We start from the raw sequence: 20,839 nt of genomic DNA on the forward strand, positions 1-20,839 counted from the left end.
CAGACATCTCTTTCCTGAGCTTTTAAAGCCTTAACGTTAGACTTGAGGCCAGCGATGTAGAGAGTTAATAGTTTTTAGCTGGTTTGCCATCACTCCTTGTAAGTAAATAAGCAAATGCAAACCCATCTCCCATCTAAGGCTGTAAAACCCCCATGTCAGAGAAAGGCCACTGATGTTTTTGCCAAGTACAATCTTATCAAGAATAATTGATTGTCATAAAAATTAGCTCTTCCCCATGTAACAACCGAGAGTTTTCTAAAAAAGGGGCAGAGCTAAAGCAAACTTAGCGCATCCTTCTGCAGCCCCATCCCTGCTCTGCCTGTGACATGGGTCAGACCCTTCCTCCTTGGGGCACGTGGGTGGCAAAGACCTGCATGCAGGGCACCCCAAGGAGGTGTCCAAGGGCCAGGACACATCACTGCCGCACTGACCTGGAGCTGAGAACATGGCATGCAAACCACTCAAGCATGGCCTCGAGTGGCAGTGGGCACTTCAGCACCACTCCTGAAAATAGCCTCCATTTCTGTGCATACACTTCAGCCTGTTTAAGCCCCTGGCCACGCTCCTAATGTGCTTGGGGAGACTCTGATGCTCTGCACCACGGAAAAACACTTTCAACGGTTGAAAGAAAAAAAAAGAGATCAGTAACTCACTTGTTTTTGTTCTTCTCCCAAACTGTCCCACATTGATGCAACAATTTTCGATACGTCTCCGAAAGTAGCATTGGGGTTTTGCCCTTTGATGGCTGCTTGCGTGTCTCTGAAAAAGAGGGCGTAGGCTGACACCGGCTTTTGGGGCTCATTGGGATCCTTCTTTTTCTTCTTCTTTTGGCTTTTGGGCTTTTTGCCCAGGTCTGTTGATGGTCTTTTCTCTCCAGTAACCTGCAAAACCAAGAGATGAACCTTAGCAGTTGGCTGGGAGTAATCTGATACGAGTCCCTGCTACAGCTTGTTAGCAAAAGGCACGAGAGAGGGCATGGGCAGAGGAGGGCTCCCAGTGCGGTGAGGAGTGCAGCAGCCCTGGGGGTCTCTTTGGCCCCCAGGTGCCTCTAGGATCATTACACAAACTGCTGGTGGGTGCCTGAGCCCAGCTTGGGTGCCTCCTCACAGCTCAGTTCACAGCTTGGGTTCATCCCTTGCTGCTCCAGTGGTCCCTGCCCCAAAGCTGGGGCTTTCCAGTCACTCATCCTCAGACAACCCCCTTCCCCCTCCTCCTCCCTGGCATCACAAGCTCACTCACTCCTTGGTCCTTGTGGGACCTCTCCAAATGCCTTCCTTCCCAGCCAGATCCCTTTAGCAGTCCATGATTTTTTTCCAAACTCAGCTTCCACATGGCTTCTGATTTCCAGCTCAACAATGCCCCTTTGCAAGCTGCTTCTGACTTTCCTCGTTCACGTGTGTGCCGGTGGCTCAGCCTCTGCACTCCCTAGGCAGGGGGGTCGTGAGCACCGACCGAGCAGCATCGGCATCACATTAGCCATCGTGCAGGGGCTGTCCAAAATTTGTTTCCCCCTCCTAACAGCTACGTACCCCTATCCAGAAATTAAACTATTTTAATCTTATGTATTAAACGCTTTGCATGCACCGCTCACTCATTACAGCTGGTGGTCTGGGTGCAGCAGGATGACTAGGTCTGGCTGTATCCACGCTCGGTGCCCTGTGGGTGGTTGAACCAAGGGGAGCAGGACACAGGCAACAGTAGTTGGACTTTGTGGCTGCTCAGCAGGAGACACTGCCACTGCGCTGGGAAGTAAAACAGCAAGGCTGGAAACAGCGATGCTTCCAGTGAAGATAGCACAGAAAGAAGAACCTATGGCTGAGCCTCCACCAGGATGCCCTGGGCAGCGTGTTGAATATATGGGACTGCAGAATCCTCTGTGTGACTGGGTGCAAAGGAAAAGACCCCTGGAAAGCACTTGGACATACATCAAAGCTCTCAACGCATTAACTGTGGTCAGTGAAAGCTCGCACTACAGGGAAGCACCATTATCCTTATGTTATAGTGGAGGAAAAACTAAATACACCAGAGGTTCAACACGGCAGACAATAAAACTGCCAGTTGGCTGCTGCAGTCTGGATCTCTGCATCCTCAAGGGCAAATGGGTGCCAGCACCCCTGCCTGCAGACCCACAGTGCTCAAGCACCAAGTGCTAGGCCACTACCTGACTTCGGCAGTCCCGGCTCTACTGGGCTAATTATACTACTTAGAAAGTTGCCCAGTGTGTCACTTAGATGTTTAAGAAAAATTTTTAAAAAATCAATTGACACAGGTCTAAACACCAAGCTGTGAAAACTGTGCCTCCCGGTGAGCTCTGGGAGCAGAAAAGGCCTTTTCTCCTGATGGATTTGCTGATTCGATTGCGTGCTTGGAAGCGCTGGGATTTAAGAGGCTTCACTTCAGCTGGCACAGGCCAGGCACCGGGAGGAAAGGGCAGCAGCACTCCTGTTCTCCGCTCAGCAGCTCTTGACTGGTCATTAAGTTCAGTATCAGCGCAGTGACATTTGTCAAACAGACAGTGACCATTAGTGAATGAGCAGAGGGACCACAAAAATTGCATTTAATTTAAAATTGCCCAATTGGGCTTGAATGGGAGGCCTGGAGGTGAAAGGCCAGCTTATTAGGAGAAAAAAAATGCATGACAGGGCTTCAGCCCATTAGCAAGTGAAATGGTATTTTAACTAACTGTAATCCTGTTTGATTCACTTAAGTGCTGCGGGGGGGGACCTGCTCTCCTCACAGACGTTGACCAAGAGAAGGAGCCAGGAATGGGCGCAATTCAACCACAGCCATGATGACAGTTTCACAGTTGGATCTTCTTAGATAGCACCAAAAAGCAAATGGTATTTATGGAAAACAGACGCTGCCTGCAAGGCTGCCTGGAGCCATCAGTTCCCAGGAGGGAGCAGAGCAGATCAGGACTTTGCCTGGTTTTCCTGGGGTTCACCAGGTGTGACGCAGCACGGGATGAGACCACAGCCCAGCCCTGGGCTGCAGAAGACGCTGGAACAACCAAAGCCATGGCTAAAGGCAAGCCCCTGAGAGCCAGTGCCTCGCTGCTCCAGAGCAACTGCATCCCCCAAGGGGTGAGCCATGGTCAAAGTGACAGTGAAGGCTCGTGCGGCGGGATGAAGTGTGTGGCCACCAGCCCCTGCATGGACCTGCTCTGGAGAGGCAGTAGAAGGCATGTTTAACGCCAGATGTGGACTGGGGCAATTCACTGGTGACAGATGTGATCCCATAAACTGGTGGCTTGGTGCCTTCTTAGATGCTGAACCTGTGAAGAGCAGGAACCTCATGGACACCATGATTTTAATAACTATGGAGAGAGATTGCTAATCCAACTGGAATCTGGGCTGTAACTACCTCTCCCTCCCGTGCATGTGTACACCCCCCTGAAGCAATGAAGCAGGTAAATGCATCAGTGAGGCTGGGAGACCTCCTAAAGTCATAAGCTCCCTGGCTGAGAGGACCTGCTGGATCTGAACTACCTGCTGGCATCAGATCCATTTCTTTAACATGTGGCCTTCTTGGTCACAAGATTAATTTCTGCATGTTAGACGCCGCTTTGATGACTTGTGGCAGAAAGGTGCTTAATGGCCATACGAAAAATGACCCATGGGTGAATACAGCAGCTGCGTAGATAGAGAAAGCAAACAGAAACCTGCAGGCCACAATGCAGTTCTGCTGCTTTCTTTACACTTATGGTCTTCTTCCTCCATCAAATACATCGCTCCTGTTCCACCTCTCTTGATGGGTAGTTTACAGGGCAGAAAAATGAGGAGGCATGCCTTTAGGATTAGGAAAAACTAAAATCTCTGCAAGTTGTCAAAATTTGGACATCTCCAAATTCTTTGTACCCCCCTCAGGCATCACTGGCTCAATGAGAACAGAAGATCCAACCCCAAAGCTGTGTCCTCCCCGGTGACTCCTGCAGCCCTGCCTGCCCAGGAGGAAAGCTGGGTGATGCTGAAAGAGGCAGTGAGAGAGAACCTGGTGTGTAACTAAGCTGAAACTCATTTTCCGCTGACATGAAAGATTCAGCTCCCAGGTAATTGCCTGGAGCTGTGTGACATGGGCTCTGGGAGATGGCAGACCGTGGGGTCCAGCGGCACAACCCATCCCACAGTGTCCCCCAAATGTGGAATCGCAGAGTTGGAGAAAATCTATCTATTTTCAATCATGTGTATCCCTCCTTCTTACAGTTTTATTCCACTGAAGCTGTTTTCGCATCCATGTGTGCACTCTGCTTTGAAATGTCCTGATCTGAAGTGAAAGCTGCCAATGGATGAAAACCTACAGGATTGATGGGAATACATTTCCCTGGATTTCCATGGAAAGCTAAAGTTTTTTTCTCAGTCCTAGCATTTTCCTAGTTTTCCAGTCTCTGCACTGTTTGCTGCTTTGGTTATACATTCAAATCCTGTCACAACCATCTGTTTTTGCGGAACAAAGGTACAATACCAGCGCTTCTGGTGTCAGCCTTGGATCAGCACCTTCCAGGAGAAGGTTTTCCATGAAAGGCTTTAATCTAAGACCCCCAGGGAGCCCAGTGATTGACCTGCAGGCATGGAGACCCATTGGGTGTTGAGGCAGCAACCCTGCAATCACTGCAATTTGCCCTCAGTAAATAACAGACAGAAGACTCATGGTGTTGTTTGCTTTGCTGGTGCATTTTGAGAAAGATGGGCAACAAAGAAGGTGTCCCCAAAACCATAGGAAATCCTTGGGTTTCTCGATGTCATGCTCAGCAGCAGTTGTGTTGGCTGTAGAGGCAGACTCTGTGCCACTAAGACATTGATGACTACCTGAAACACTGCCTGGGTGAACTAAAAGGCAGAAGACTTTTCCTCTTTTAATTTCTGTTTTTTTTTCCTTAGCAAGCCCTGTCCGGTGAGCTCAGTTAAATCCCACCCTGCATTCTTTTCCTTCCCTGTTTCAATCTCCTCTACCTGCCACCAGAAATCTAATTTTGCACCCAAGCATTTGCAGAACCTTAGCCTTGAACCTGCTTTGCTCATCAAAACCCTCATCAGAGGAAACTCTGCAGATCGATGGACCTGGCAAACCGTGGAGAGAAAAGCCCAACTCTCATTGCCAAACTTGCTGCATGCACAATCCAAGCATGTGTGCTAGCCTGCCATGCTGTACCTCACCCTAGGTTGGAAACAATTTCCTCATCCTTGGAAAAGTCTCCCACTATATATACATATTTAATAAAAAACAAGACTGAAAGTCTGTGCTCTTATTTAGTGCAATTTATCCCTCACTGAAAAACATAATCTGCCATTTTCTTGCTGTCTGTTAAAACAGGCGTGACTGCACATACCTTATAATGTGACTCTGTCTCCTCTTCCTGAGTAGAACTGGAGGGAGATGGTGTAGCAGACTTACTTCCCGGGGGCGATGGGGAACCGTGGGTAACACTGCTCCGCATCCCCATCTGAGAAATCAGCTGTGACTGGCTGAGAGCGCTCATGGGGCTGGCTAACATCCCGGGGCGATTGATCAGGGGCACTTGACGGTTGGACTCATAGGACGTGGCATCTGAGTGGACCATCTCCTGGATCTGAGTTAGGAGAATATCACTTTGTAATTAAAAAATGTATTTATTTATTTATTTATTATACTGTCAAATCACTTTAAGATGAAATCCTATTGACTGAGTCAAAACTATTCTACACAGCTGGTGAAGTCTTCCTTGTGCCCCCTTGCAAACAAGCCAAGAGCAAGAACTGAGTACCGTGTACCTGGGGCTCAGCTCCTGCCATCGTCCTGCCCACGAGGACTACAGAGAGGTGCTAAATTGTCTTTGTACATAGGTCTGTGTGTCCAGGAGGTGCCCCTGCCTACCTCTGGCACTTATCAGGGGTCTGAAAGAAAAGTTCATAAATGAGAAATTTTTAGCCAAATCACTGGGAGAAGGGAGGGCGTTGCAATGTCCCGGGCATTTCTGGGGCCAAGCCTTGCTGCTGTACAGGTGAGGCCATCGCTGAGCATCAGCACATGTGCCAGGGTATTTGGGGCCTGTGGATGACAGTCCAGCCCCGGGGCATCAGTGGATCCCAGACACGCTCTTTCTTAGCACTACGTGGTGTTGACATTTAATAACTGCATAGGTGAAAAAATATCTGTTTGAGTTTATGAAGGTACCGCAACCAACCCTCCCGCATCCTCCGTACAGCTGTTGGGTCGCTAGCACTACTGTGCTTATACCTAGAAGTAGTAAGCACAAAAGCAGTCAGTGAAAGCCCCAGGTCCCTGCTCCTACCATGTTGCTCTGTCCAAAGCTGTGACACTACCATCAAGCCAGAGGTTTGTATGTCCCCGAGCCCTAGAAGCCCCGAACACCACAACATGCCCCGAAATGGACCCCAGTGCATGGGGGCAAGCTCTGCTGGTGCCCACCACCTCATTACAACTCCTCCTGGAGACGTCTCTTCCAATTTTAAATATTGCAACCAGTTCCAATCCCACTCGAAATGAGTGTAGCCGAAAAAAAAATTCCAGACAAGGGCAAAGAAAATTATGTGCTGCCTCTTAAGATTCCCCAGTGAGGGAAGGAACCAGAAGCGATGTATGTGTGTGCTTGCGTGTAGGAAAGAGGTGAGGGAGGAGGCTATGTGATAGAGTTGTCCCCAAAAATGAAGACTTTCCTAATACCTATTTATCTGTTCTCATAACGCGAGAGCGAGGGGACATCCGATGGGACTGAAAGGTGACTAATCACACACGGCTGCAGGGACGCATGGAGACGGCACAGGCCACTGGCACAAGTGCTGCCTCCTGAGGCTGCTGAGCCCAACACTCTTGAAAGGTTAGAAAGAAAAATGAAACATATATATATGGCTAATAAGAAAAGTTGAATGCTACATCAGACAAAACGAAAATATCTTTTGGAGTATATATCCCCCCATGTCACGGCATAAACCAAAGTTCAAGTGGCCGGGTCAGGCGGGAGGAGCAACACCCCCCTGTCCTGGCCAAGGAGGGAAGATGACATAAGGACAAACACAGCATGTTGTAGGTGCATGGAAGGTTTTGGGGCAGCCCTGCTGCCTGCTGAGCCGAGACCCCATTTCCAGTTTGTACCACTTTCCCTGAAAACCCCCTTTTCACCCCAGGATCCATCACTGCCCAGCCACCCCCCAGCAGCAGGGCTCAGCCCCACTGCAGCCCCTGTGGGCAGAGCCAACCTGCCTCCCGCCCCACAGCCTCATCCAGCCACGGAGGAAGGGAGTGGGAGGGAGAGCAAACCCTGCCTGAAACGTTTTCCAGACTTTTTCCCTTTTATATTAATCTGATTAATGTTAACATGAGTTTAAAGACCCAGGCTTTATTTATTAACAATCTTCATTTCCGATAAGCCCGCTGAGGTGCAATCTCTCATTACCAGGGGAGGCTTGCCAAGTCCATTAGCAGCACGTACAGAAAGAAACCCAGGGAAGACCTGCAAGGGCTCGGTAGGCTTCAGAGGAAATAAATCCAAACGCAAACCCAGATTTACTGCTGCAGGTCAGGAATCAAGAGCTTTACACAACACCCGACAGCATGTTCTGCTCTCTTTCAGATTCTGCATCAGTAAAGGAGTGTGTGTCAGGGGAACAGATTTTCCTAGATCTGCCCTTTTTCTGTATTAATTATGAAGTGCAGAGATTTAACTCGCAGGAAGAAAATAAAGCCTTGCATTTCAACAGCACAAGGAGACTGACTGAGGCTGACTTAGGGGCCATGCTGAACTGCTGTCCTCAGCTTTGGTGGTTGCAAGGAAAAACCAGCTTACAGAGTGTATTGGCTTTGTGTGGCAAGGTTTTGGTAGTGGGGGGCAGGGGGTTACAGGGGTGGCTTCTGTGAGAAGCTGCTGGAAGCTTCCCCTGTGTCCGACAGAGCCAGTACCAGCTGGCTCTAAGACAGACCCACCGCCAGCCAAGGCTGAGCCAAATCAGTGATGGTGGTAGTGCCTCTGTGATAACACATTTAAAAAGGAAAAAAAGTTGCTGGGACTGACAGAAACAGCAGCCGGAGAGAGGAGTGAGAACATGTAAGAGAAACAACCCTGCAGACCCCAAGGTCAGTGAAGAAGGAGGGGGAGGAGATGCTCCAGGCGCTAGAGCAGAGATTCTCCTGCAGCCCGTGGGGAAGACCATGGTGAGGCAGGCTGTCCCCCTGCAGTCCATGGAGGACCCCACGCCGGAGCAGGTGGGTGCCCGAAGGAGGCTGTGACCCTGTGGGAACTCCACGTTGGAGCAGGCTGTCGTGGTTTAACCCCAGCCAGCAACTAAGCACCACACAGCCGCTCACTCACCCCCCCCCCCCTCAGTGGGATGGGGAAGAAAATCGGGAAAAAGAAGTAAAACTCGTGGGTTGAGATAAGAACGGTTTAATAGAACAGAAAAGAAGAAACTAATAATGATAATGATAACACTAATAAAATGACAACAGTAGTAATAAAAGGATTGGAATGTACAAATGATGTGCAGGGCAATTGCTCACCACCCGCCTATCAACACCCAGCTAGTTCCCGAGCGGTGATTCCCCACCCCCACTTCCCAGTTCCTATGCTAAATGGGACGTCCCATGGTATGGAATACCCCCTTGGCCAGTTTGGGTCAGCTGCCCTGGCTGTGTCCTGTGCCAACTTCTTGTGCCCTGGCTGGGCATGAGAAGCTGAAAAATCCTTGACTTTAGTCTAAACACTACTGAGCAACAACTGAAAACATCAGTGTTATCAACATTCTTCACATACTGAACTCAAAACATAGCACTGTACCAGCTACTAGGAAGACAGTTAACTCTATCCCAGCTGAAACCAGGACACAGGCTCCTGGCAGGACCTGAGGATCTGTGGAGAGAGGAGCCCACGGAGCAGGTTTTCTGGCAGGACTTGGGACCCTGTGGGGGACCCACGCTGGAGCGGTGTGCTCCTGAAGGACTGCACGCTGTGGAAAGGACCCACGCTGGAGCAGTTCGTGAAGAACTGCAGCCTGTGGGAAGGACATTGGAGAAGTTCGTGGAGGACTGTCTCCTGTGGGAGGGACCCCACGCTGGAGCAGGGGAAGAGTGTGAGGAGTCCTCCCCCTGAGGAGGATGAAGCGGCAGAAATAACGTGTGATGAACTGACCGTAAACCCCATTCCCTGTCCCCCTGTGCTGCTGGGGGGGGTTGGTAGAGAATCTGGGAGTGAAGTTGTGCCCACAAAGAAGGTGGAGGGTGGAGGGAAGGTGTTCTGAGATTTGGTTTTATTTTTCATTACCCTACTCTGGTTGATTGGTAATAAATTGAGTTAATTTTCCCCAAGTTGAGTCTGTTTTGCCCGTGATGGTAATTGGTGAGTGATCTCTCCTGTCCTTATCTTGACCCACGAGCCCTTTGTTATATTTTCTCTCCCCTGTCCAGCTGAGGAGGGGGAGTGATAGAATGGCTTTGGTGGGCACCTGGTGTCCAGCCAGGGTCAACCCACCACACAGAGGCAGCAGGGTTGGCTTTGCTCTGTCACAGAGCTGAGGAAACTCACTGCTGCTTGAACTATGGCAAGTTTTATGTGCCCTTAAAACCTGCCTTATTGCAGAGGTTTGGCCTCTCCTTGCCACGTGCTGCTGTGTGGGAAATCCTGGCCAAAAAGACATCGAGGACATGCATGCTGCAGTCAAGCAAGATGGGGATGGACAACAGGCTTGGGCAGCACAGGAGGCATCAGAGAGGCAATTTTTGCAATTGCAATTGAATTTTCAAACGTCATGGGAAAGGCCAGGTGTGAGACAGGCAGCAATGGGGAGCCTGCAAGGTGGGGAGACAGGTCAGCACCTACCTGCCGCATGAGCGGCAAGCTCCTTCCCAAATTTCAGTGAAAACAGTACATTTGTCTTGGATTTTGTTAGTTTAATCCCTACCTTTCATGTTGGAGAACATCTGCCAGCTGCTAAGGAAAAGAGTAATTTATTGTCCTTATTTTAAATTCAAATGACGAAAAAGTTTAGAAGATGGGTCTTTTAGAAATGGGGAAGGCTATGAAACATGGCTTAAAAAATTTTAAAATTTAAAATAGCCTGTTCACATTTGCAGCCATGGCAGTCTCTTGGGTAAATACTGTATTAAGACAATTTTTTTGAAACTTTTATTATGTGGCCAATAGACCACAACGGCTCCGTTTATCCATTAAATATGTAATCATACACTTTTTCTTTACAGTGCATGTTATTTATGCATCAGAGCAGAACAAGTCCAGGAGTGCAATTATGGATATGGGACATGTGCTGCAAATGGTTATGAAAATTTGTAGGAAGAAACAGAAACCTGAGCTCTGGCTCAGAGAATCCATGCAGAAGCCTCCTGCTGACAGCAACCCAATCACAGCCCTTTTAAAAAACAGAGACACTTTCCTGGGACATCCCCACCCCCAAGGATATTTTAGCCCAGAGGCCTCCTCCCAAGCAGTTGCCTATTTCTTTACATTATTAAAACCTGGTGGTTTTACTTAATACCTTTGCCAAATATTGCTGGTTCTGACCCCCTCTCTCACTCTCCCGTGTCCCCAGCTCTTCTCCCCCTGGCCAGGAGGTTTTGCAGAAGGACATGTACAACTATGCTCCTGGCACATAACCCTGCTGACTGCTGTCTGGAGGGGCAGGATCTGGCTCCACTATTTGTCACTCACTAAATTTCTCTCCACTTCCCTTTTTTTTAAGAAAATGCAGTTTTGGAAGCAACATGCCAGGCTGCCACCTCCCCATAGCTCCTGCCCACGGCTCCCGAAGTCCTCAGGACTGGAGAGGGTGAGAGGTGGAAAAGCCATTTGTGTTCTCCAGATTAAAACATTTGGGGTGAAAATGAAGGTAAGCAGCTTGTGTGTGGCCCCAGCACTTCTTCCATGGGCTTTAGGGTGACAACGGCCTTCACTCAAGCTGGGGAAAGGGTTAGTCCTGCTTTCTGCTGCAAGACCCTGCAGACACCGAGCTTTTTCAGGGGCCTTAGTTGTGCACCCAGATAGACAATATCCCCCTCAGGAAAGACCTAAGGAAAGAGAGAGCCTGGAGCAGGATTCAGAGATGCTCCCCTGCAGCAAATGGCCTAATTAGGTGAGTAAATGACAAATGAAATTGCGATGATGGCAAACCAAAGTGAAAGAAGGTAACGAATGCAATGTTCCCCCTGTGAAAGCAAACAACCTCTTCTCCCAAGGCACACCAGTCCTGTGGGATACAACCCCAGCCACGGGCGCACTGGGGCTGCACCCACACCTTTCCCCTCCACAAAGCATTCAGCACCCCTGCAGAGCCTGACGGAAGCACATGCACAATTAAATAACCGCCCTGCAAATGTGATTAGCTCTGTCACCAGGAGGAGCGGCTCCGAGAGCCAGGTCAGATCTTGTCTCCATCCCGGGCATTCAGTGCAATGAGCTCGCTACAAGGTGCTGCAAAAGACTTGGGACATGTTTGCAGCCTCTGCTGAAAAGACGTTTTGCATCTCAGAGGAAACATGAGTGAAATGTGATGTAGTCATAGCTAAAGTAATTAAGTGCATCTTACTTAGCAGATTCCCAAAGGCTGTGCTAACTCAAAGACAGCTTCTTTTTTTCCACAATATTTCAATTTTTTTAATGAATATGCGTATCAGGCCTATAAACGCTCCAGCTAATCCTAAGAAGGAGAGAAAAATAGGCTGACAAACAGCACATGCTCCATGCTCCTTGTTTCTGGGGAGAAGGGTAATCCAGCGCAAGTAACAAAATGCTGCGAGGAAGAGCCTGGTTGGGGACCTGGGTGCTTTGCTAGCAAAGATAATGTTTTGAAATGTGTCAAGACGAGCTTCAATTTAACTAACCCCTGAAATTCATATGTAAAAGGCAGCTCTTTCCAGCAATAAGGGCTACAGCACTAGCCAGCAGACCTGGGGCTCAGGTCCCAGGCTCAGGCAGGGACGGTTGCTGTTGTTGAATGTCCTCTCCCGCAAAATCCTAATTCCCAGCTGAAGCCTTCAGGCAGGTTCAACCCCTGTAACTACCTTCTGCCTTCACTTTGCATGGGATTTTTCTCCTCCTCCTCCTTTCCTTGGTCTTGGCCACACCTTAAAGATATCACCATGTTTTAGTGGCAGAAGTACAAATTCAGAGGTTCTGTGTTATTCTCCCACGGTGTGTTTCGCCCTTGCTGCATACGTGGAGCAGCGAAGCTCCAAGCCGCTCCAGCCTTGCTGGCCGCCAGCTGGGCTACTATCCCGGTGGGATCTGTGCCGAAGCACTTGCAGATGCTACCCAGCAGGAAAGGAAGAAATTCAGCTGGAGCTTGCCGTATGGCGTTGGCTGGCCCCCGCTGTATCACAGCCCCCCAAGCTAAAGCAGAGCCACGTAAAGCGGGATGTGCAAAAGACAAAGGCCAAGACCAGCGGGAGCAGGCAGATGGCACAGTCCCAGCCCAGGGGCATCGCCCCACGTGCTGGGGAGACCAGCACATGGGGACCACTAGGCCTCCTGCCAGCCTTGCCTGCTGAGAAGGACTTGGGGGTACCGGTAGATGAAAAGCTGGACATGACCAGGCAATGTGCCCTCGCAGCCCAGAAAGCCAACCGTATCCTGGGCTGCATCAAACGAAGCATGGCCAGCAGGTCGAGGGAGGCGATTCTGCCCCTCTGCTCCGCGCTGGTGAGAGCCCACCGGCAGTACTGCATCCAGCTCCGGGGTCCTCACTACAAGACAGACACGGACCTGCGGGAGTGGGTCCAGAGGAGGGCCACAAAAACGATCAGAGGGATGGAACACCTCTGCTGTGAGGAAAGGCTGAGAGAGTTGGGGTTGTTCAGCCTCAAGAAGAGAAGGCTCTGGGGAGACCTCATCACGGCCTTCCAGTACTTAAAGGGGGCTTATAAGAAAGATGGGGACAAACGTTTTAGCAGGGCCTCTTGTGACAGGACACGGTGTAATGGTTTTAAACTAAAAGAGGCTAGATTCAGACCAGATACAAGGAAGAAACTTTTTACAATGATGGTGGTGGTGAAACCCTGGCACAGGTTGCCCAGAGAGGTGGTAGATGCCCCATCCCCGGAAACGTTCAAGGTCAGGTTGGTCGGGGCTCTGAGCAACCTGATCTAGTTGAAGCTATCCCTGCCCACTGCAGGGGGGTTAGACTAGATGACCTTTAAAGGTCCCTTCCAACCCAAACCATTCTATGATCCTATGACTGCCACCCTTCCCGGGGTGAGTTGACTCAGGTGGGCTGAGCAGAGCTGCCGGAGTCTTGCCCGGCCAGGGTCTTCCTTCTCAGGCGAGGGGAGCAGCTATTCCAGGGATGGCCACAAGACTCACCGGCGGCACAGCTTACTTCTCCTTAGGTTTGTTCTTCAGAACAAGCCATTACAATCACAGTCAACCAGGGAGAGAAATTATCTGCTGAACAGCTTTGAAGCAAAGTTTTCCCAGCAGGCTTTTTCTGTATTGAAGTTTAAATGTAAACGCATCACCATAGCTGAAATGCTTAAAGATGATTTACTTAAAAAAGAGAGAGAGCAGGAGAGAGAGAAGCTGATAAGAAAATATATCCCCAATTACCACCCCTCCTCTTCCCGATTTGTAACTGCTCCTAATAAACTTTCATGGTCTATGTAAAATGCTTTAGTGCAGTGACAAATTTCTGCTGGAATTTGAGATGTCTTGTTCAGAGTAATAGCTATCTCACACAGGTGCCCAGCTGCTATTGTAAAATCAGTAAGCATTTAATTGAAACAAATGACTATAATAATAGTACATTATCCCTGCAGGCTCATAGCCATAACAGTTTTAATTATTGAGTTAAGAGTCAAACTAATTTATCCTTTAAAGTAACAGCCACATCTTTGGTTCCACTGATCATCCTATTACAAATACGAGGGGAACAGTAGGGAAGGATTTAAAAAGGAAGCAATTTATTTCTGTAGGGGTGGGGGACATTTATCATATGGCAGAGGCTTTCTATATGCAGTGGGGTTCCCAGCCGTGGCTGTCACTCCCTGGGACAAGCCTCCCTCCTGGATGCTCCTGGTCCCCCATCTGTAACCCCCATCAGGCTGCCATGGGGCAGCTTTGCTGCTCTGGCAGCAGCAGCACAGGAGCCCATGGGAATGGGTGGTGCTGGCTTTCGGGGTTTGGGCACATGGAAATTTTTTGGAACTACATTGAAATTGCAGTTTTTCTTCATGAAACAGTGAAAAAAAGGTTTTACAGATTCAAGTTTGCAAACATGAGCTTAAGGAGCATCTCTGAATTGAGAGCCAGGCAGCAAAGAGAAAGAATCCACATTCACGATTTAAAAAGAGTATTTCCAAGACAAAGACATGCCCTAGGACAGATTTGAAGGCCCAGCTTTCCCAGGCCCTCGGTTTCATGAGCCTTCTTACTTTTGTCCCAGTGGCTGTGACACGAGGGATCTAAAGCATCACTGTGAGCCCGCTGGGCAAGACAGGGGAACCACAGGTGGAGGGGACAGAGTGGGACAGAGAATGGGTGGCTGCAAGGAGGCAGCGGAGGAGGGCAGGCGCTGCCCACTGCCCACCCCCCCGCCAGGTGTGGTTCAAAAGCTGCCCATGAGGATGGATTCCCTTGCTAAATCACCCAGCAGGTGATCCCTGGAGCAAGCCCTACGTGCAGCCTGGCATGGACAGCCTGTGCTGCCAGTCCTCGGAGCTCCGCATCCCACCGCTTGCCAAACTGGAGGGCTCTCACCAAACTGTCCTTCACCAAAGCACTTGCAGATCATAATCAAGCCCCTCCGCCTTTGGCCAAAGACGCAGAGCAGTCCTCTGCACTCTCACCAAGTTTTCCTCCCTGCTCATTGCTATCGATATTTTTTGGACTTCTCCATCAGCCAGCACCCACCCTGAAGCATAGCTGTTCCTCGCATCTCACATTCCTTTTCCAGAGCAAACATCCCTAAGGAGAAGAGTCCTCATCTTGAAAGATTTTTTTTGCTCCTGCAGGTAGGACATTATTGGTTCTCCAAATGCATATTCATTATTGGTGATCGGTTTACCAGGCCATGCTAAAAGCTCTGCATTTCTATCTCCTGCCACCTGCCTACTCATTGCATCATCTACAAACTTCACTGGCAATTATTTAATGGTTTCTTTGGCAAAAATATGACAAACTCAGGGAAGACAGAGTGACAAGCCCATCCACCAAACTTGTGTAACATTGGGTTTGTATTGTTCAACTTTCTCAATATACTTTGTGCTTCCAAGTCAAATGTCTTGCAGATGTCTAAGTATATTATGTTAACACTGTTACCTTTATCACCCAAACCTGTAATCTCATCAAAAAAGATATCAAGTTAGTTTGACAAGATTTGTTTTCCATCAGCCTGTGTTGATTGGCATTAATTATATTACCTTCCCTTAATTCTTTATTAATTGAGGCCTCGATCTGCCACTCCATTATTTTGCTGAGGATTGATGACAGACTGACAGGTCTGTAATTACCTGGGCTGTTCTGTTTCCCTTTTTAAATATTTGCACATTAGCTCTTTTCTAGTCCTCCAGAGCTTCCCCAATATTCCAAGAATTACTAAATACCAGCATTAGCAGTACTGAGAGCTCCTCAGTCAGTTATTTCAAGCCATGTGCACACAAGCTAGCTCAGCCTGATGACTTAAAGAGGAATTGTGCAGACATATATGAGAAGAGGAATTTTTACGGTCTGCTTTAAATGCTACGTAATTTGAAATCCCAACCTTTCTAATTAATATTGGCAGTTTCAAATGCAATGTTTTTGAACATGAAGCTTCACTGTAAAGCCATACAGCTGACCCCAGACAAGGTTCCCAGGCTTCTCCCAGTTCACTTGTGTTTGTCTCCTCACTCATGGGGTTTTTTTGATCTGCTTCTATTACTACATAAATTGCTCCATGTCTTTCCCAGTCTTGACCACCTCTGCCTGTTTTTGCCCCTCAAAGAGCAGTTCCCTGCAGCTTGCAGCCTCTGGGTGCCTGGCGGGCAGGGGAAGGCAGGACCGAGGGATGGTTTTGGAAAGCACCTGTCTGACAAGCTGAATTCAGCACTTTGACAGGCTGTGATCTTCTGTTATGATATCCTGCTATTACGGGGGAAAAAATTCTCCAAACACAATTAACACTTCATCACGAAGATAAAGCACTGTAACTTCTGGGTGAGAACAGTGGTGTAAAACAGGATAGTGACTGTGGCTGGCAAATGGAAAATATTTCTCATTAATACTTTCATCACTCCCGGTGCTGGAAGGGCACGGCCAAAAGGAACAGACCAACTCGGTATGGCATGAACCAAATCTTGTTATTTTCCTATGACACAACACCTCACCATGGTCATCTGCCAATAAGAGCATTATTGTGGACTTCTACAGCAGAGATGTCCATGAGGAACCCAAATCCAGTAACTCCCACCCCCAGGGAGTGCCAAGCAGATAGGAGTCCTGCTTCAATGTGTGCTTCCCCCTCTCTTGGGCTAGTGGAGCTAGTATACGGATTGCAACATGTTATAGTTTCAAAGCACCTCGAGATGTCAGAAGACAAACCCAAGCTACCTGGACCTCCAGACCTGTCCTCCGTCTCAGCACCGCTGCAGACCTGCAATCCTAGCTGGGATGTTGCTTCTTAAGGCAAAGACCAAAGTATTGTAAGGTCTTGGCCCATCCTGAGTTCCAAATCCCACCAGCCGTGTGATGATAGAGAAACAACACAGTTGTGAGGGAGACACGGACTGCACATGGCACCCTTCCTACAGCTGACCTCCTGCAGCCCCACAGCCCTGCCTCACCTGCACTATGGAGACCCCAGGGCTGACCTGGGCTTCCTTCACACTCCTGAGCTACATCATTACCAGTGGACAGGTTTCATCATCCCTGTACACCAGTGTCACACAGGGTCCCTTTGACTTAAGGGAGGGATAAACCCTGCTGCTTGCATAGGAGGTGCTTGGGAATAACTCGACAGGATGGATACTGCAGGAGAACTGCAGAAGCAACCAAGACCGGTGGCAGGGCTGCTCTCGGGCATGAGGAGCTCAGAATTCTCCACTCCCGTGGGCCATGGTTCCTCTGAGGTGGGTTCCCACCCATCCCGCTCCCTTCACAGCAGGGCAATGTGCTGCCATGGGGATCTGCCAGGCAGCAGATCTAAACCATCCATCCCCAAATGATCCCTCGCTGCTTGCCAGAGCTGGGCACCATAATGTGACAATGCTACACAAAATGGCTTAATTCCCCTCCACTGACCTTTTGACAGGTATTTTGACTCTTCACCAGGAGCAGCACTGAGTGTTAGAAGGTGGTGATGCACGAAGCAAAGCAACCATTGTGACAATTCCCATGGGGAGCAGGGAGGGCCAGCACGCGTCCCTCTCCAAACTCACTCTGCCAAGGTCAGGGATGAGCAAAATCATCCAGCAAAATGCAAGCAAAGTCCTGGACCATGCATGTGTCTGGAGGAGGAGCAACTGCCCCTGGCCACTGGGAAGCAACCGGGCCACGTGTGTGCTGTTGGTGTTCCTGCAGTTCTCAGCTGGAGAACAGTCTGTAAATAACGTATTCAATAAACTTCTTTTTTTTTAAGTACATTATTTTACGGATAAAGAACAAGCCTGATAATTCAGTGAACATGTTTGCAAATAATCTATTCCATTAATTTCCAGCGTGTTTTCTGAATACATTATTTAGTGATTTTGTAAAAACCATTTGTAGATGAAGGCAATTGCCGCTCATCCAGGCATAACACCATCACATCCCAAAAGCTGGGGCCAGAATTCCCCTGTAATGGACAGTGGGAGGTAATTAAATAGCACCAGACCCTGAGCCCCCTGCCAACCCATGGTGTGGGCATAAAACTTAATAAAATTGTCACATCCCCTTCAGGTGTGTTGGCAAGGGGAGGAAAGCCCGTGAGAACCCGCTATATAGGGGAAAAGAAGCAAAGGGGGTAGATGAAAAATACCTGCAGGTGTGCAGGTGTAGGGACCAAGGGGGCCAAGACAGTCTTGGGAGCTGGGAAGGGTCTGCACTGACCCTGAAGCCCACCCAGAATGACCTCCTACTCCAGATTTCTGTCTGCATGCTCAAGATGGATGGAAGAGCAGACAAACTGTCTCAGGGAGTATTTCTGTTGCATTATATGGGTCTAATGGTGAGGCAAAGCTATCCCCATGAGAAGCAAGGGGAAAAATCTCTTCAGCATCAGTCCTGTTTATACGTTAGATTTTCTTTAATTTTTGGCTTTCACTTTTTAATCCCAAAGGTACTGGTGGGGAGATGGATTCAGAAACCAGTGTTAAAACCTTCTGCAAAAATAAGTATCTCTATAGTGGGACTTGCTGCGTGGTTTTGAGGGCTGGGATGAGAGACCACATGTTACAGGTGGTCCCTGGCCACACTTCTGAGGTCCCTTCTGAATGTGGGTCAGCTCCTAAGCTGTGCATTCCAGAGGACCATCACCTGCCCAGCAAAGCCATCCCACAGGTCAAAGACAGGATTTGAGACACGCAAATAGATTCCTGAGAAGCAGAGATCTGGTTTCATGCAAATAACCTTAAGAATAAAAAAAAGGGAAAGCAGGAAAATACTAGAGACGGCAAGTTTTTCACTTCACATTGCCAGCTCTACAGTGACTCCTTGAGGAACTTTGCTTTTCCTGGTGGGTTTACCAGATCCTTGGTGTTATTATATGTTTAACATCTTGAGTTAGAGCCCAGCCTCCTTTTTACAAGACTTTGGACTGCTGGGATGGACAGAAGTCCTCCTCCACAGGCTCTCCTCCCACAAACACTTTGGCACTCCCGACACTCCCAGCAAGGCAGTAGGGCCGGCCAGAAAGCAAGAATTCAATTTCTCAGAACGTGCAATGGATTTGACATCCACTTCCATTCCCTACACAGCAAAGGACAGTGCCAAAAAAACAAAAATGAAAAAATGAGCAAAAGAGAAAAAAGGAGAACAATGAGTAATGGAGAAGACCTTTCTACTGTCAGAAGCCAGTACGCTGGTGGGAGGCACTGGGGGAGGCTGGAAGGATGCAATCTCTGGTCTGCCTGATTTGTGGAAGGGACGAGAGCTCCTGCATCGCATCTGGCCCAGCCAAGGCTGTACAGGAGCTGCTGCCCCTTGCAAACTCTCCTGCTTTGCAGGCCCTGATGGGGCTCAGGATAGCTGGGATAGCTGTGGGCTCTGGGTGGATAGGACAAAAAGCTGCTGGTGGGTTGGAGGCCGATAATTTCATTTTTGTTATTCTGCCTGCTCAACGGGACAACATGGAGAGAGCTGAAGCGTGCTCTGTCGTGTGTCGTTGCTGAGGCAGGATCACATCGAGCCCTTCTCCATCCTGCTCACAAGGGAGAGCACCCTGGGGACCCCCAGCCACATAGCTCTGCATTGCTTGGTGATAGCCATGGAGTACATGGAACTGAGCCTGTCCCCAGCCTGGCAGAGGGGCAAGAAGCTTCACTTTCGATGGAGAAGATGATGGGCGATGTGGGGACTGTGTAAATCCTGGTGTTTGCTTCTCAGGGTAGCTGAGGGATAAAAATTAACATTCGCAAGAGCACCTCCAGCTCCTACGGGCCTTCCCACAGGCAGCTCACCTACCGCTGTACACCACACTTCTCCATCCACCCTCCCACCCACGAGCTGGACCTGCAGCCACGTTGGCCCCATCATCTCCCACAGTATTTATTGGCCCCTCCCTGTGAGCTCTTGCAGCTTATTGAAGCCTTTCTGCACAGTCCAGTTCACTTTGGTTTATGTCTCTCCTGGCTCTTCTCAGACATTTTAGATATTGCATTCACATAAAGCAGTAGACTCAAAAGTAATGACAGACCTCCAAGTTTTATTGCATGGAGCATTAAAAAAGAAGAAGAAGAAGAAGGAAAAAAGAAGTAATTTTAGAACACAACAGGAAAATGGGAAGACTACATAGAAAAATCATCCCTGTGGGATTAAACTCTGTGAATGAATTTTAAAAGCTTTTTTTTTTTTTTGATTGCAAAGTTTAACAACCCACTTTTCAAGTACCATAAGAAATGCTTGCAGTATTAGAAAGAGTTGGGTTCCCCAGTGTTGATACCACAACTGCACACAAACTATATCACTTCTCTTCCACATCTGCAACAAGTTGCCCCCCTTTTTGCCCCCACCTTGGTATCCCTCTGTGGCCAGATATTGTTGGGATTATTGCGTTAGTTTGTAATAACTCTTTCCTAAGTCTCCTATTACTGAGAACACAAGCATCCAGAGAAGAAGGATGGTTCTGTAGCTGAATATTTGTTGGGAAATTATTTGAGTTTCAAAACCCAGCTCTGCAGAGCAATCTGAGACAGGAACTGAATCTCCTGCACACCAGTTCCCCGCCAGCAAAATGATGATCATGGCATTTACCTGCTCTGCAGAGGGGAACCTCTGAGAGCTGCAAGGTATGCAATGACCTTGCTGCATCACAAAAACTGTTAACAGAAGGCACAGTCTATTATCTTCTCGTCTTAATTATAGCAAATGCTGAACACTTTCAAAATAGCTGTGAAAAGCCCAAATGACTCTGTATGTACAAAACTAATCGCAGGAGGGAACAGAGAAGAGAAACTCGAGCACCGACTCCTGCCACAAGAGCCAGATGCTGTAACTTCTGTTCTGACTCCTGACAACGACAAACCCTTCTCATTTCTTAACTAGCTAATATAACTGCAGATGCTATTCTGACACAAATTACAGACATGCAAAAACCTACATAAATGCAGAATGAAAGCCACACAACTTTAGGAAGTGCTTACTTAGGTTCCAGCAGCAACATTAACCTGAGCTGCTGCACTGCCTGCATTGAGCAATACAGTTTATTAGATTAGCTGTGCTGTATTAAGGAGGACC

The 20,839-nt window shown here is 48.6% G+C and overlaps 1 protein-coding gene across 2 annotated transcripts in view; it reads right to left on the bottom strand.

Moving 5' to 3' along the window:
* TOX2 (TOX high mobility group box family member 2) overlaps positions 1-20,839 on the bottom strand; it is a 157,760-nt gene that overhangs the window by 20,729 nt on the left and 116,192 nt on the right. Inside the window, exons 4-5 of one of the 2 annotated variants that reach the window (XM_075022543.1) lie at positions 5,327-5,566; positions 654-881 (exon numbers count right to left, since the gene is read on the bottom strand). In XM_075022543.1, coding sequence (XP_074878644.1) covers positions 654-881; positions 5,327-5,566 — 468 coding nt within the window. The remainder of the gene's footprint in view (positions 1-653; positions 882-5,326; positions 5,567-20,839) is intronic. The other variant, XM_075022544.1, reaches the window with a different exon arrangement.

This window comes from Buteo buteo, chromosome 2, assembly GCF_964188355.1.
Source record: "Buteo buteo chromosome 2, bButBut1.hap1.1, whole genome shotgun sequence".
NCBI classification, from domain to species: Eukaryota; Metazoa; Chordata; class Aves; order Accipitriformes; family Accipitridae; genus Buteo; species Buteo buteo.